Source organism: Argiope bruennichi, chromosome X1 (genome assembly GCF_947563725.1).
Source record: "Argiope bruennichi chromosome X1, qqArgBrue1.1, whole genome shotgun sequence".
NCBI lineage: Eukaryota > Metazoa > Arthropoda > Arachnida > Araneae > Araneidae > Argiope > Argiope bruennichi.
In genome coordinates this window covers 85745038-85760538 of record NC_079162.1, presented here as the reverse complement: position 1 = coordinate 85760538, position 15501 = coordinate 85745038, and the positions used below count along the sequence as shown (strand labels likewise).

General features: G+C 28.0%; 1 protein-coding gene across 3 annotated transcripts; it reads left to right on the top strand.

Annotated features, from left to right (window-relative positions):
• The first annotated feature begins 220 nt into the window (after positions 1–220).
• Positions 221–12798, top strand: LOC129959012 (uncharacterized). 3 transcript variants are annotated; one of them, XR_008783377.1, is made up of 4 exons: positions 221–359; positions 5398–5493; positions 7218–7267; positions 7374–7490. XR_008783377.1 is itself a non-coding variant. In XM_056071777.1 (3 exons), exon 3 carries the CDS (start codon positions 10927–10929, stop codon positions 12262–12264), a length of 1338 nt encoding a protein of 445 aa, XP_055927752.1. In that variant the 5' UTR covers positions 221–359; positions 5398–5493; positions 10806–10926; the 3' UTR covers positions 12265–12798. The 3 variants fall into 3 exon arrangements, 2 of the variants coding, with proteins under 2 accessions (XP_055927752.1, XP_055927751.1); XM_056071777.1 differs by lacking the exons at positions 7218–7267; positions 7374–7490 and adding an exon at positions 10806–12798; XM_056071776.1 differs by lacking the exons at positions 5398–5493; positions 7218–7267; positions 7374–7490 and adding an exon at positions 10806–12798.
• The last annotated feature ends 2703 nt before the right edge of the window (positions 12799–15501 follow it).

Here is a 15501-nt window from a genome sequence, read left to right as displayed (position 1 = left end):
ACTGCAGACAATAATAATAAGATAAAAAGTTCTGTCGAAAATGATCTGAAGGTATGTTTTGATTTAGCAAGAAGAAGTAAATTTTATATACCGCCAATATTTCTGCCAAGCCTCTTTTATTTCGTAGCATTGGATAGTAGAAAAAAAACTCCTCAACTATCTTTCTTTTAAGTCTTTATATCGATCTGCATTTGGCTTCGGCAAGCATTTCCATCCTCGGTAGCTCAATGGTTAGTGTATCAGCCTATCAAGCGGGAGACTTGGGTTCTATCAGAAAGCGTCACAGTTGTACCGGCTATTGTCTTGTGCTTTCCCGTTCAAGTGACAGCTATTTTTTTGTTTAGCCGTGAAAGTGACAGGTTTGTGCAACTTAAATTTACTTACCTTACCTTATTTTAGAGTTAGATCGCGTTTTAAAATTTTAGGTTGTATTTTTAAATAAATTTGGTTTGATAATGGAAACCTAAAATTTTAAGCTGCAGAGTCGGGTTTTTTTTCCCTCATTCATTCTTTTTATGACATTAACAAATCAAATTTATTTGCCTAAATTTTAAGTTTAAAAAGTGGCGAGTGTTTGTAATATTGGCACGAGTACTTATCGCTTTATGAGAAACTATGCATTAATATCAAGAAAAATAATCGATGGATTATTAAATCAAGCATTAAATTATTGCATTGTAATAACATGGATAATAACAGGTTTAATAGTGATTTTATATTTTTATGATATATTACATTTTAAAAGTTCCGATTCATTAACAATTACCATTTTCTGTATACACTTCAACATTAACGAGTAAAAGTAAAGCTTTCTTGAATGAATAGAATTTTCTTTGAATACATTTCCATTCCTATTATATATTACAGTATTTAAAGTAATCATTCATAACTAAACTTTTCAAAATGAGTTTCTATGAAGAGTACCACTTATCTTGTTTTTTACCGAGTACGCAATTAGATGTTCTTTTGACACGATTCGTATCAAAAATTCTGAAATAATTTTAATGTGGAAAGATTTCTTTCTCCATGGAAACGGGTGTTTTAACAAATTTTTCAAGCATATAATTAAACTTTAAAAACTGGCTTTAATTTATTTCTGCAAATTTGACAAACCATTTACTCTGGGGAACCTAATAGCATTAGGTTACCCAATAGTAGGATTTACGTCTATAACTGGCTGGAAAAATAAGAGTATTTATGTCTTGAACTAGTTAATATTTAATGTTCTTAGTTGGTTTGATTTCATCAAGCAGTTCATCTCTAACGCTCTTTGCAAGAGAGATGGACTCATCTTTCTTTTCAAGATTTTGGAGACATCGTTTTAATTCTGTTGTGTTATTAATATTACTTACTAGCTATCTTTGGCGACTAGCCGGTTCGTCAGCATTAATTCTCGATAAATTTTTCAATGAAAAATTTTATGTAAATTGATTTTTTTAATAGCTTTTTCAGCAAAATATGTTTAAGCTTGAAATTAAGTATTCATATAATTCATTCATACATTCATTCATATGAAAGCCTTAAGTCGTTCTGTTCATTGTACCATGTATCACTTTCTAATTTCCTCTCAGCTCCCGTAAAATTTTAACTTTAAATTAAAGTGGGAATGATTAAACTGCAATTAATAATAAAAAATATTTTTTACTGAGACCAGGCATTTTTTTTTTTTTTTTAATATGAGCACGAAAAGAGTTGTTCGGCATTGAAATATTATGTGCTCTATAGAATAATTTTCATAATTTAAGTAATATCTCATGGAGTTATTCAACAAAAATTTCTCTGATTCATCACAAAATTCAGTTTTTAGTTTTATTTTCAAAAGGATTTTAATGACGTTAATAATAATATTTTATTTTGTTTCGGTCTTTAAATATACTTCAAAAAATTATGGAGTCTAAATTTTATGCCATCCTTTGGTTCTAAGGAATCGTATTCTGCGAAATATTCTTGACACTCCAACTTTTAAATAAATAAATTAACGTTTCTATCTTCTGTAATAAATCTAATCGATGCATGAAGTTTTGAATATTAAAATTTTTGAACTACCAATTTTTTTTTTTTTTTTTTTAAATAATTTTAGGCCAATCAGTCTTGAGAAACCTGGTCCACCAACCTTAGCAGATCCGCCAATCAATCTTGAGATTGGGCGATCTTCTTTCAGATGGTCGATGAAATGGTCTAAAATCGCTCGTTTGTATAGAATAGAGATATTCAGATTTTCGTTAATCAGTCAGTTTTAGTGATTGATTTAGTTGAATAGAGTGCAACTCTTTTTATTTAAAATATTAGTGTCTCAAAAATATTTTGTTAACTATAATTCACAGGGCATGTAGAAATATGTAAAAATTTTAAATTCGTAATTTATCGAAGCATTTATTGACTCAAGTTAAATATAATTATTTAATTCATTTAGGTATTTTTGCTATCAGATGTATGTCTATTACTAATGGTTTATAAATTAGCTTTCAAGCTCTGATTAGAGTGAATATCCTGCATATATTAAACCATGTTTTCCTTAAATTAAATCATTTATTGAATTACTTATATAGATATTGCAAAAGATCATAAAAAAAATTTTCTTGCATTTCACTTTTTAGAAAATATATTTCATATTTATTTCATTTCATACAGACGTGCTGAAAATTACACTTATATATGTTTAATTTGCAGTAATTGCTATTTTTTTTAATTTGATTTTTTGTCAGTATGAATGCAACACAACAATAAAAGCTAATTTTTTTTCCCATGCACGCGTAACGTGGTCGTGCTGATTAAATTTTATTTTTATGTTGCACTAAATAAATTGTTGAAAAATACGGTTAAAGTATATTTTAATTCATTAAAAATAGAAACAATTTATAATTTAAATCATTGGTTTCATTAAAAAGATAAATTTTTGGACTTAAATATGATATAAAAATCAATTTTGTGCTGTGATATTTTCGGAGCTTACAGTGAGAAAAACGTCAAAATCTCACTTAATTTTTAAATAATTAAAATTCTAATTAAAAATTTAAAAAGTCGCTCCGAGGTACACATTCCCGATTTCCAAGGTATACATCTGGTAGTCAAACGATCTGGCCTGTAGAGCGCCAACATACACATTCATTCAAATTTATTAGAAGTATAGATATGTAGAAAAATAAATAAATAAAATTACCATAGAGGAATTAATGTTGATTAAATCCACTTGCTGATGAGTTAAAGGCTTTTTTTAACTGTTTGCAAACATAAAATGAAAGTGTAAATAAACGATTTTTGTTTATTTTATTTTTTATTATGTTTTTTAGATTGGCCTCAGTTATAATTCGGTCGACATGTCTAATTTTTCTGAGAGAGATATCGCCTTATTTACAGAATTACTAAATTTTAAACACGATTCAATTTATAGACAGTGCTATCTCTAAATGAAGTTAGGAGACATGTATAATGCAAAAACATTATCGAGGCACGCTGTAGGGCAGACTAGTTCGACCTAAAGTTGGTTCGTAATTTGAATAGCAAAGATGTTTTTAAAATTTTAAATATTTTTTACTTTTAAAAAATTTACTGAAATTTCAACCTTTTTTCTCATTAACTTTCGGAACATATTGTTGCATAGAAGCCTTTCTTACGCTACTTTAAAATTCAAAATATTGGTTATTCAGTGACATCAATTTTATTTCTGTGCATTTTTTTTCTTCATATTTTTATTAAACATTTGAAAATATTTTTAAGAATATTTTATAATAATACTTTCCAGTGCCTTAGTTACAGGGCCAGCCTTTGGAGACGCGGGGCCCATTTTGAAACAATTTTGAATTATTGAATGATTAATTGGGGAGGTTATTTAGATAAAAAATAGTTTTATGGTTTAAGGTAATAATAGTAATAAAGTTATATAGTTGAATGTAATTTTTTTCTACTTAAGTTTTTTGGAATTAATTTTTTATTATAGCATTAATTTAGCACTCTAATTTATGTTTTCAAATAAACTTTTTCTATTATCTTTTAATGCACGTCAAACTTACGGAAGCACCATTTTAAACAATTAGAATGTTTAAAAGATTCACATATATTTTACATTATATGAAATATTCCTCCATATTGTTTAGTGTAATTCTTATTTTTAAAAAAGAACTTACAAATAATTTCGTTGTAGGACTTTAAAAGTACAAACTCAGTTTAAAAAAATAAATTTATATCTAGAAATTTATTTTAAAAAATATTTTTCCAAACGCACTGTTTAGTTTAAAAATTTGGTATTCGTATTTTAATTTTTATTGAGGAATAGTAATTTTATTTTCAATAGGTATTTATTTATTTCATCAAAAATTGCAGCAATAGTTTTAACTGACATTTTGCGAATAATCAAAATTTGATTTTGAGAAGTTCGTTAACGTTAATCATTAACACTGGATTTGATTGATTTCACTTCAAACAGCTTCCACCAAAATCAATTTAATTAACATAAGTTTAATTCTTATATTGTAATATATATCGTTCATTGATTAAATGTAATAATAAGTTGATAATTATCATTTTTCGGTACTTATTTATTTTGTTATAAGATTTAAATTATGTGAAAATTTATTTCGTATATCCGAGGGTACATTTAATTTGAGATTATATTAATAATTATGCATTTTTCCTCGTTTTTCGTTCAATTTTTATTCCCCACGCCACACAAATAGTTAATTATTGCAAATAATTATTTATTTTTATCAAATACTTAATTATTTTGATATAAATATGAAAGTATTTACTGTGTATTACTTTGAAGCAAAATTAGAGAAATTTTATTTGCCCCTACCCCTCTGTCGGAAAATTTCTGCCTGCGTCTCCGAGCAAAGCTAAAGTAAGAAATAAGAAAGACAGAGAGAAAGAAAGAAAGAGAACTATGTTAGCTATTAATGACAAACAGTGATTCATTCCTAAAACGATATTTTTAATAAGTAGTACCTAAGAAGTAAATAGGCTATGAAATTTTAGGAAATAATGAAATATTTGTTGTTAAAATTTTAACAATTTTATTATATTTATCTATAATAAATATTTTGAAAATTCAGATTTTCATAGTTTTGTTGATTGGATATATTGAATAACAGTAGGAAATTATTGGCCTTAAAAAGTTATTTATTCATGATGACTGGCAACATAAAGTATTTAATTAATAAAAACTATTTAGAGATCTAAAGTAAATTCGACGTACAGTACAGACGACATTTTAACATTATGTTGATGGAAAATTCGACAAGCCGGAGAAAAAAATTTGAAATACCGACTGAATTAGAATTAAAAATATTCTTATTAGCTAAGCTACACTGTAATGATATTGATTTAAAGCACCTTTACTAAAGAAGGTATATTTAGAAGTCTTTATGTATATGTGTGTGTATCGCAAAAATTCTTTTTCAGCTTCTACTTGCTTTCTGTGAAGCGGGCGTACTTTATTCCGGTCGGTTGATCTAACCATGGTAATAGATCGAGATGTTAGTTCAATAAGAATTTAAGGTAAGGATTTCCATCCCGACCATAAATATATGAGAGTGCGTAGTGTCCATATTTCGAAACCCTTTTTCACAAGTGTTAACCCGACAACAATGGAGTCTGATTAGAAATAAAATAGTATGGGCCTCCCAAGATGCGTTTGTGAGAAAGAAAGGGAAGAACCTTGCCTTAGTGGCGAATTGTTAGAAATTGTTAGTATTTCTCTTTTTTTTTTTTTTTTTTCTTTCTTTCTTTTTCTTCCACTAAATAGACAAAATATTTATAAATTTTATGTTACAAACATTCAGCACCTTTCGTAAAAAGACTCCTAAGATTCTTTTATGGCTGTTAAAGTCCATTGCATGGCGGAATAAAAATTAGCCCTGTATGCAGGAAATATGAGACCTTTGGAGCGGCGTCCTGTTGGAATCAGTCGACTAAAGAGCGGCCTTACTTAGTTATTGGTTCTATACTCGGTGTTTAATAATGTCGATATTAAACACATTTTTATTTATTTGATATTATTCTTTTTTTTTAATTTCAGCAACAATAAAGACATTAAAATGAAACCCGAAATATTATTTTGCTGTGATATTTCGAATTAAAGATTCAAATCATCTTAGCACATTTTTTTTTTTTTTTTTTTTTTTTTTTTTGTATAATTTCTGTGATAAATTGAAAAGAGAATATACAGTAAGTAAAAAAAGTATTGGCAATTGCTTATACAGTAGACTCCCGATTATCCGCGCCTGTCGCACTAAGTTTTTTTTTTTTTTTTTTTTTTTTTTCTTCCAAGCAAAGAGAAAATGCTTTCGAAGCAAGAAGCTAACACAAATGACTGATTTCTTCAAAAAGGTGTAGTTTTACAATTATGCTTTTGTAATTACATAATACATTATAGTATTAAAACAGTTTCTGTAGAGACCTTCTATTAAACATGCTCTGTTGAGACCGAAACTGGTGATAATCAGATGCAAGAATTGGAGAACATAGTGTGTGTTAAAAATATAAGTACTTTTAAAAGAGTCCTTTCTAGAAGAACAATGAAAGCACTTTTCTGTTTCCTCAAACGTTGAATGCAGTAAATCGGAAGCTTAATCCTTTGTTTACCTTATCAAGAAAGAAAACGGATAAAATGGAAGAAATTTAGGTTGACAAAGATTCAGGGGTGCCGTGCCGTAGCGAGGGTAAGGAACTTCCAGGGCATGACATTATTTTTTTTGTCTTCTCATATTTCTCCTTCAAAGTGTTATAAATCCCTCTTATGTCTTACATTCATGGCGCCTTGGGCATTTATACCCCCTTGCCTCTGGATTATTTCGACTCTGCAAGGATATCAAAGGAAGTTAAAATAACACTAAATAACCTTTTTACTCTTTTTCTTTCTTCAACAACGGACATCTATGCATATTGAATTACTGGGGTGAACTATACAAAAAAAAAGGCCTGTGTCAAACTTGTTATGACTCAGAAAATGTTCGAATTTATTTAATTTTTTTAATATTTTGGATGGTGAAGAATTTATTTTAATTATGCCAGGTGAGTGTATGTGTAACCCTTTATAGGCCGTTAACAGGAGTGGCATTAGACTTCTTGTTGGGGGGGGGCATAATTTACCTGAGGTAGGGGAGGGGTATAATGATCCTCCCGAATTTTTAATAGATCTTTATTTAACTGAATACATTGTATGAGCTGGGTATACAAATATTGTCAAGATTTTTAGAGGAATTTTTTTTCTTTCTATGTAGCCTGTTTCTCTGGCAGAGTGGCCAGCCTACCGGGAAGCAGACAAAAACGGGTATGATATTGATTTCCGAGATATCGGAAGAGTCAAAGTTTATTTTAAAACTAGAATTTTGTATTGTTATTTAGTCGCCAATTCGCTTGTCTTTTTTCATAAGTAGAATGAAACACCATTGGCAACCAGAGAAAATAGGTCTTATACTGAATTCAGAAGCAGAGGCCATTCGTGCTTCTGCGCACAAGCTGGACAATGAGAATTTCATTGATCTGTCAGATTTGTAATTATAATTTTGCTTTTCTGTTAATAACATAGTGCAAAAACTATTTTAATTCTTACGATATAAAACTTTTATTGTAATAAAATGTGGTGCGATTTCATTGTCTCGCTAGTTTTTTAACCAATTTTTTTCTCCTTCCTTTTCTTGTATCTTCAAATAAATTTACCTTTTACATAGTTAACTGCGTTATTTTAATGATATAGTTTTTAGTCATACTTTTAATTTGAGTTTCGCCTAAGACCAAGATAATCTTTTCTGGTGATTCAATTTTTCATTTATTTGATACTAACAACCTTTGATGACCAGTTAGTTGATTGATGATTTTGAATTAAAACTTAACTAACGTATAAAGAAATTTCAAAAAAGTTTCTATATGTAGACTTAAAGCAGAAACCTACTTGTCAGGGAAAAATAAAACGTATCTCCATATCTTCATCGTCAACCATTAAAGAAAAATCTTAAATGAAGTATTTGTAGCAGCGGTGAAAACAATTAGAATTTGTTTATACAACAGTGAAACATATTGTTGTAAAATAAGTTTAAAAATTACTTTAAAATAAACAAATAACTGTTAAATTAAATTGATATCATTCAAAAGATATTTTCTGAATTTTAAGATAGTATAAAACTCTGTACTTTCTCGTGTATGACGCATAGAGAAGGTACTGTAATCGTCAAAAAAATTCGAATTCGTGATTTTGACTTATCACCAAACTTTAGACCTCCCCGAGTTCCAGAAACTTTTTTTTTTTTTTTTTGGTATTATGTCTGTTTGTCCGTGTTTGTTCAAAAACGCTTTGAGCTAGACAAGAAATTTGGCATATGATCTTTATACCAAATTTATAAATTTCTATCAAATTTTGAGCGAAATCTATTGACAGGAAGTCTTGTCTGTCTGACTCCGAATATAACTTAACACGATAACCAGAAAGTGAAGAGAGGTCGATGAATAAAATTTGGTACACAGATTCGATATGTCAATCAAATTCAGAATCAATACCATCGATAGGTTGATTTTATATCGGGCTGTACATTCGCAAGCATGTAAACGCAAAAGATCACCGACTTAATGATTTATGTATCATGCATAAAAATTCTAATTGTTTATATTTTCTTTTTAAAAATATTCCCATTTCTTTGTCCATAATACAGATGACAATCCTCTGCTATTTTGTAGATTAAAATCTCGTTGAATGTTTTAATATTAATATATTACGCTCACAGAAATCGAATATAATTTTTATTCCTAACATATTTCGAACGGTTTTTAATATAAATTAATAGTAACGTTTTATGATCAGCGTTTATTATTAAATACAAGTATTTTTACTAGCAGATGGTCTAGATTTCTTTCAGAAATGCTTAAAATTTAATCTAGAATTCCTGACTTTTTTATGCAGCTACTTTGTTTTATTTTATTTCAATACAAATATTTTCGGAAAAACTTAAGTGTTTAGTAACTTTTCAGTGGATTGAAATGAAAATACAAAGATTTTAATACTACCAATTCTTATTTTTGATAGATTGAAGAACCTCCTTCAATATTTTAAAATTAGAATTATAACTTTTAATGAATGATTAATTATAAATTATTAAAAAAATCGTTTTGAATAAAAAAATAATGATGAAACCGACAGCTTACGTAAAAATCAAAACCAAAATGTATTTTTAGCAGAATTATATCCAGATCAAGTATTTAAAACTGAAAAAAATTGCAAGTCGTCGATTCTTTAATACTGCGTTAGACTAGTACATTAGTGACTGGGAAGTATATATGCCAGAGGCATTAGTCATGGAAGTGTGGTGGTAAGCATGAAGACAAAACAGAGTGTTTTGTCACTTTTCAATGTAAATTATACTGACAGGACGGATCAACAATCCATGGTTCCATTTAGATTGTCTGCATAATTTGTGACGAATGGGAACGAAGAAGTAACAATATGTCTAGGGCGCCGATTACCTTCATTACACCATTCCGTCAGAAATGAAACATCAACTAATTCTTGGTTTAAATATTTATCATCCGAATAAATGGGTCCAACTATAAACACATTATTAAAAAGTTACAAATTTTATTAAGTTAAGAAATTAAGAAAATTTATAAAGTTAAAAAATTAAGGAACGGGGGAAAAAAAGAAAGTTTTCAATTGAGTACTACTCATAAATGAAATTATGCAAACTCATTCCATACCTCTTAGGAATGTTACTTTAAAAAAATGTCGCCAAAGCAGGGTTCACAAAACTCACTAGCGCCATCATTGATTATAACAACTGCTGGACGAAATCTCCTGACCCTAAGGGGTATAACACAAAAGGGAAGGGAATTTATGACGCAATTAAGGTTCAGTTGGAAAGTTTAGGTGGGGAAACGAAATCCAAACTCGTTGCTGTGCAGCAATAAAAAAAGTCTGGTACAACAGTAACAGCCCGTAAGCTAAAGATTAACAAGAAAAAGAAACATTTCAATGCCCCCTTCTATAATGGTTAAGAGTCCCATGGACCCAACCCTGAATATATAATCATTTGCAGTTAAAGGCTTAAAATCTGAGTAGCTAAATGAGAAAAAACATTTAACATTTATCTATGCAATATTCCTTTTGGCAGAGGGAATAGGAATCTATAATGATTAGAACCTCGTGACTTATTTTCCCATAGTAATAGTTTTTATACAGAAATTTCTTTATTTTTGATGGTTTAAAAGCTGTGAATGCATCTGCACACTTTTGTCTTTAGCTTTATTATAGAGAGCACTTCGATGTAAATTCTAGTCATGGATAAATATGTCTTTAAAATTATTTGAAGTGGAAAGTTTTCTTGAAATTGCTAATGGGAATAGTAAAAAAAAAAAAAAAAATATCTTTTAATGTCTTCTGTTTTTAGACTACATTCATATAAACATGAAATGTGACATAAAAAAAATTTCAGAGTTATTTGTATTTATTGTTCCATTCTTATCCAAATTTTAATAATTTTTTTCCCTGTTTTAACACTTTTCCCAAGGTTATTTTATGAGCTATGATACTAAAAATATTATAAAAATCAAAATTAAAAGAAATTGATATTGATTTTTCATTTCCACGTTCCTTCTTCTATGTATTTAATTTAGTAGATAATATTGTTTCTTTACAATTTTATTGCCATTTTGATTTAGATATCAAATTTTTTTGAACACTCTACCATCAAATTGATGTTTCATGATACCATTTCTTTTGTTAATTCTTAAATCAGTAGTAAATTTGATAGTAAAAATGATTGAGATAAACCTTTTTTTTTTTAAAAAAAAATTAATGTCTTTCTTTTTCTTTTCTTTTTTAGAAATAGCCATATTTGTTATTACCCCCTTATGAAATGAAGGAAACTTCACAATCAAGCATACTAGAAGATGCATCTTTAATTATCAAATGTTATTGATTGAAACTTATCAAATGTTATTGATATGTTGAGAAGGAAGCTTGACGCTAAAGATGATATTCTAGGTATTAAAAACTTTCCAGTATCAAAGAAAATGGAGAAAAATTCTGAATGCATTGAAGAAGCTGAATCTACTACTAGTAAGCAAACTTATATTTCTAATTATTCACAGACTATATTAAATTCATCAGATGAAAAAAGTACTGTAAACTTTTTTGAACACACTGCTCATTGTAAAATAAGTAAAGATGTTTCAGAACATGACAAAAATTTGATTTGTAATTCAGTTATCAAACAGAGTAAAATTAATGCTAAATCATTAGAAAAGACTGCTCCCAAATTAACTGAAAATAAACATTCTGTTTTATCAATACATGAAGTATTAGTACCAATTAATAACGCTGTAACACAGCCCAAATCAGTTCTTGCTTCTTCTTTAAAATCAAATGAACAGCTAAATGTGCAATCACTGGAATGTAATAAAATTACTGAAGAATGCATCAAAGAATTCGAAGAAAAACATGATATGTTTTCACAAAATCAACTACAGGTGAAGAATTTGCCTTCGAAAATGCCTTTTGTGCATCTTATAAGAATGAAAGATACTGAAATTGCAAGTTATGTCTCGGGAAAGGTTAATTTTGCAAAGCCAAGTCAAATTAAGTCTTTGGAAGAATCAACAAAGGATGTTGTTGTAAAAGTACAAAAAGTTACTCCTAACGCAATTCTTAAGCGATTAGGTAGAGAAAAAGACTCTTGGAAAACAACAGGTAGAAGAGTCAAGTCAGTTCGAAACAGAATTTTGGCACAAGAAATGAAGATAGTTGCACAGAGAAAAAAAGCTAAGGTAGAAACTATTCCAAAGGAAAAAACAAATTTTCAAGGACAACTTGAGAACGATATATCTGGAAAACGAAATACAACTAAAAGCAGGCGTGCAAATGAAGCAAAAGCAGGGAACTTTGTTAGTCAAAAGTGTTTTCCCACTACACTAACATTACATGTTACCAATTCAAGTCAAATAGCTGAAGATGAGTCAAATGCGAGAGTGCTTGACCCTCCAAATGAATGCTTTCCTGAGTCAACTACTAACAACCTTAACCCTGGTCATGGTCATGATGTTGGTGAAAATACTGGAGATAAGATTCAGCTGCACAGTGATTTAACTCAATCAAGTAACACACATGAAAATCGGACAAGAAACTGTAGAGAGGACACTACACATTGTGAAACTTATTGTGTACATTGTTATGATATGCGTATATTTCAGAGAATTGACTTTAACTCAAATGCTTTCATAGCTATGATATTAGATTCTTTTATGTCATCTGAAATCGATGATTTAAAAATCAGTGAGTGGTAGGTCTTATCTGTACAATATAAGACACTTTTTTAAACATCCAAGTGACTACAAAGTCACCATCAATCTCTATTATGCATTGTTAAAAAGTATACATTATCGTTAATATTTCTGTTCATAATCATAAATGCTGTATTGTGGATATATCATAATTCGTCTTTCCGTTCAAAATGTATGTGATTTAAAATGAGATAATAAATGTATAAATAATAAATGTATGATTTAAAATGGATATAAATGAAATTTCTTTGGAATTTTATAAGTAAAAAAAAATACTAAATAGGTTTAATTTAGAAATAAAACGAAAGAAATTAAGTTGGATTTTTCAACTCTTACTGCGAATTTGATATGTAAAAAATGACCTGATGTTTCCATGTAGCTGGGGTGTTCCTAATTTCTGCCTGATTTTCCAATAAAAAGAATATCCTAAATTTTGATTAAATGATGCATTTGTACCATATTAAAAAGAAAAGATATAGTTATTTTGAAAATGATCTTGGGATGAATTCTATTCCTCGGCTTTTCTAAACAGGGAATATAGCCAACTTAATATAATAACGTATATAAATTGGAAAAAAATAATGAATTGAATTGTAAAATACATATATACGATTAAATGTCTCCTGGTTTGTTTTTTTTGTTTGTTTGTTTTTTTTTAATTTTAAACCATTAACTGAATGATTATTTCTAAATTTATTTTGTTTTATTTGTTTATTGAATTTTGCCATTACCACTATTCATCTGCTTAGCCAGGATTCCATATTTCGCATCAGAGTTCTGGAATATTTCAGACTGAAACTTCATCTCAGATTTGTAATAATTTTTACTTATATATATATAAAAAAAATATGAAGATAATAAAAAATTAGTTATAATTTTTTTAAAAATTAAATCTAATCTCTATAAAATTCTTTTTTTTCTAATATTTTACGATGTGTATTATATGGTAACCTATATTTAACAAAGAAAAGAGTAACTGACCGCAAATTTTTCTCCCTCTGACATCTAGGATAAGTCAAGACAGTTCAGCATTTCTGAAAGCTTATCGGCTATTTTTGTTTATTTGTATGTAACTAAAATTTAAAAAAGAAAGTTTATCGAGATTCAGTTAAATAACTAGATAGGAATGTTGCTTCTTTCAAGATAGAAATTATTATTTCTCATATATAACCATGAACCGGTAGAAAAATAGTTGTAAAATATATTGTTACACAAGTGCTAATACTCATTCAAAAACATTTCTTTGTCATATAAGAAAAAGTTTTTTATGAAAGCAGTAACCAACTTAGTTTTAGTTAATTTTTGTAATCCAGTTTTATGGTTGCTAAAATTTACTTGATCGTTTACTCTCAACAGTATATTTAAACTTCAAATTCCATACACATGTAACATTTACTACTATTTTAAAAACCTTTTATCGTTTCTCATTTTGTGCAATGCACCTCTCTAATTTTCAGTAATCGCAACTAAATTGGGAACTTAAAAAAACAAACAAAAAAAACGAAACTATTTAAACTTCAATTAACACGAAAACTTTCTTAGAAAATACAGAATCGTGCAGCATTATTTATGCATATTGTAGATTATATTCTTATCTAATAGTAATTAAATTCTTTGCAATCGATTCCAATAATTTATTACGTTAAGGAGTAAGAAGATTTAAAAATGGATACACTTTATAAAAATATCACTGTTGCATACTTATGAAGTTAAAACTTAATTGTAAGTAAAAGTTTCAAATATATTAAAAGCATATTTTTATATAGAAATCCACTCATTAGCAAAAATAAACCGTTTCTTTATAATTTTATCAACAAAAGAAAAAAAGCCAAGTCGAAGTTTTGGTAACAACGATGAAAGAGAATTGGGTTTCATTTCAGCAATTAAATATATTGTAGTAAAATACGTTTAAAATATTTTTAATATTAGATTAAAAGTATGGACAACATAGTGCTGCAAAAGGTGACATTATTAATAATGCAATTCTTTGAATTTAAAAATGAAGAAAACTTTTTATGCTGTAATATTTTCGGAAATTAGCACGTAAAATGTCAAAATTTCATTTCATTTTTAATTAATTAAAATGAAATTTTTAAATCTCTTGGGAAGTGCGCATTCACACCCTTCAATTCAATGTATATATGTGCCAAATTTAGTGGCTTTAGATTAAACGGTCTGGTCTGCAGTTTGATGGCTTGAAAGAAACAATCAAAGAAATAAATATATAAAGGAACAGAAACTTTTAATTACAGCATAGCATCATGTAAAAATCGAGCAAAAAATTCTTGAAACTGCAAGTGCTTTAATACTTTTAATATATATAATTAATTTTTTAAAAAAAATCTTAGAAATGACATTGTGAGTATTTCTTTTTGTCTTTCCTTTATCCACTAAACAATTATTTTCTGATAATAATATAACCAGAGTAGATACACGAATAGGAGGAAATCACATTTGTAAAATATATTGATACAGAAATGCTAATATGCTTTTTTTTAAAAATTACTTTGTTGTCATGTTGCTGTTAAAATTTTAATCTAATAATAACGATGCGTGAAAATCTCTTTGAATGCGTTATTTAAGATTTCTAAAATAGCTTTCAAACCACTAATATAGATTATTAGCAGTACTTTCACATAGCTGCCCGTAACTTGATGAATATTAGCAAAATCAGAACCAGAAAAATAAAGCAAAGCTATCAAATTATATTAATCATTAAGACGCAAACAATAATGATTTTAAAGGGTTTTTTTTTTTTTTTAATTTTATTTCTTGATATAGATATTTGCTTAGTGAACTTCTGTAACATACATACACACACAAACATTTACCTTTTTTAATAGCGACTTTGGAAACAAAACTAATTCAGAAACATGAGAATATTCAAATTTTAGTAAATAAAAGAGGATGTAGATTTTCTTTCATCTTATTTCTTTTCAAATGAATTTCATTTCGGTAATTGTTTTTCTGATAAAAAAACAATATTACTTTTCTATTGAGAATAGAATTAATTATCATTTATCACAAGATATGTGAATAAGATAAACATTTGTACTAGATCTTATGAAATCAAGATCAAATAAGTAAAATATTTGCAAAATAGCATCGGTTTCTGAATTATAAAAAAGTATGGTAATAAAAATATCCAGGAAAAAAAAAGCCGCGGAAACGTTCTTATTGTGTTTTCTCATTTTTTTTTTTTTTTTTTACTTTTGTTTCTCTATAATCCAAGAAGGATCC

Bases quoted from the DNA above. Each gene is read 5' to 3' on its own strand.
- LOC129959012 (XM_056071776.1), top strand. From the start codon at position 10,927: ATGTTGAGAAGGAAGCTTGACGCTAAAGATGATATTCTAGGTATTAAA.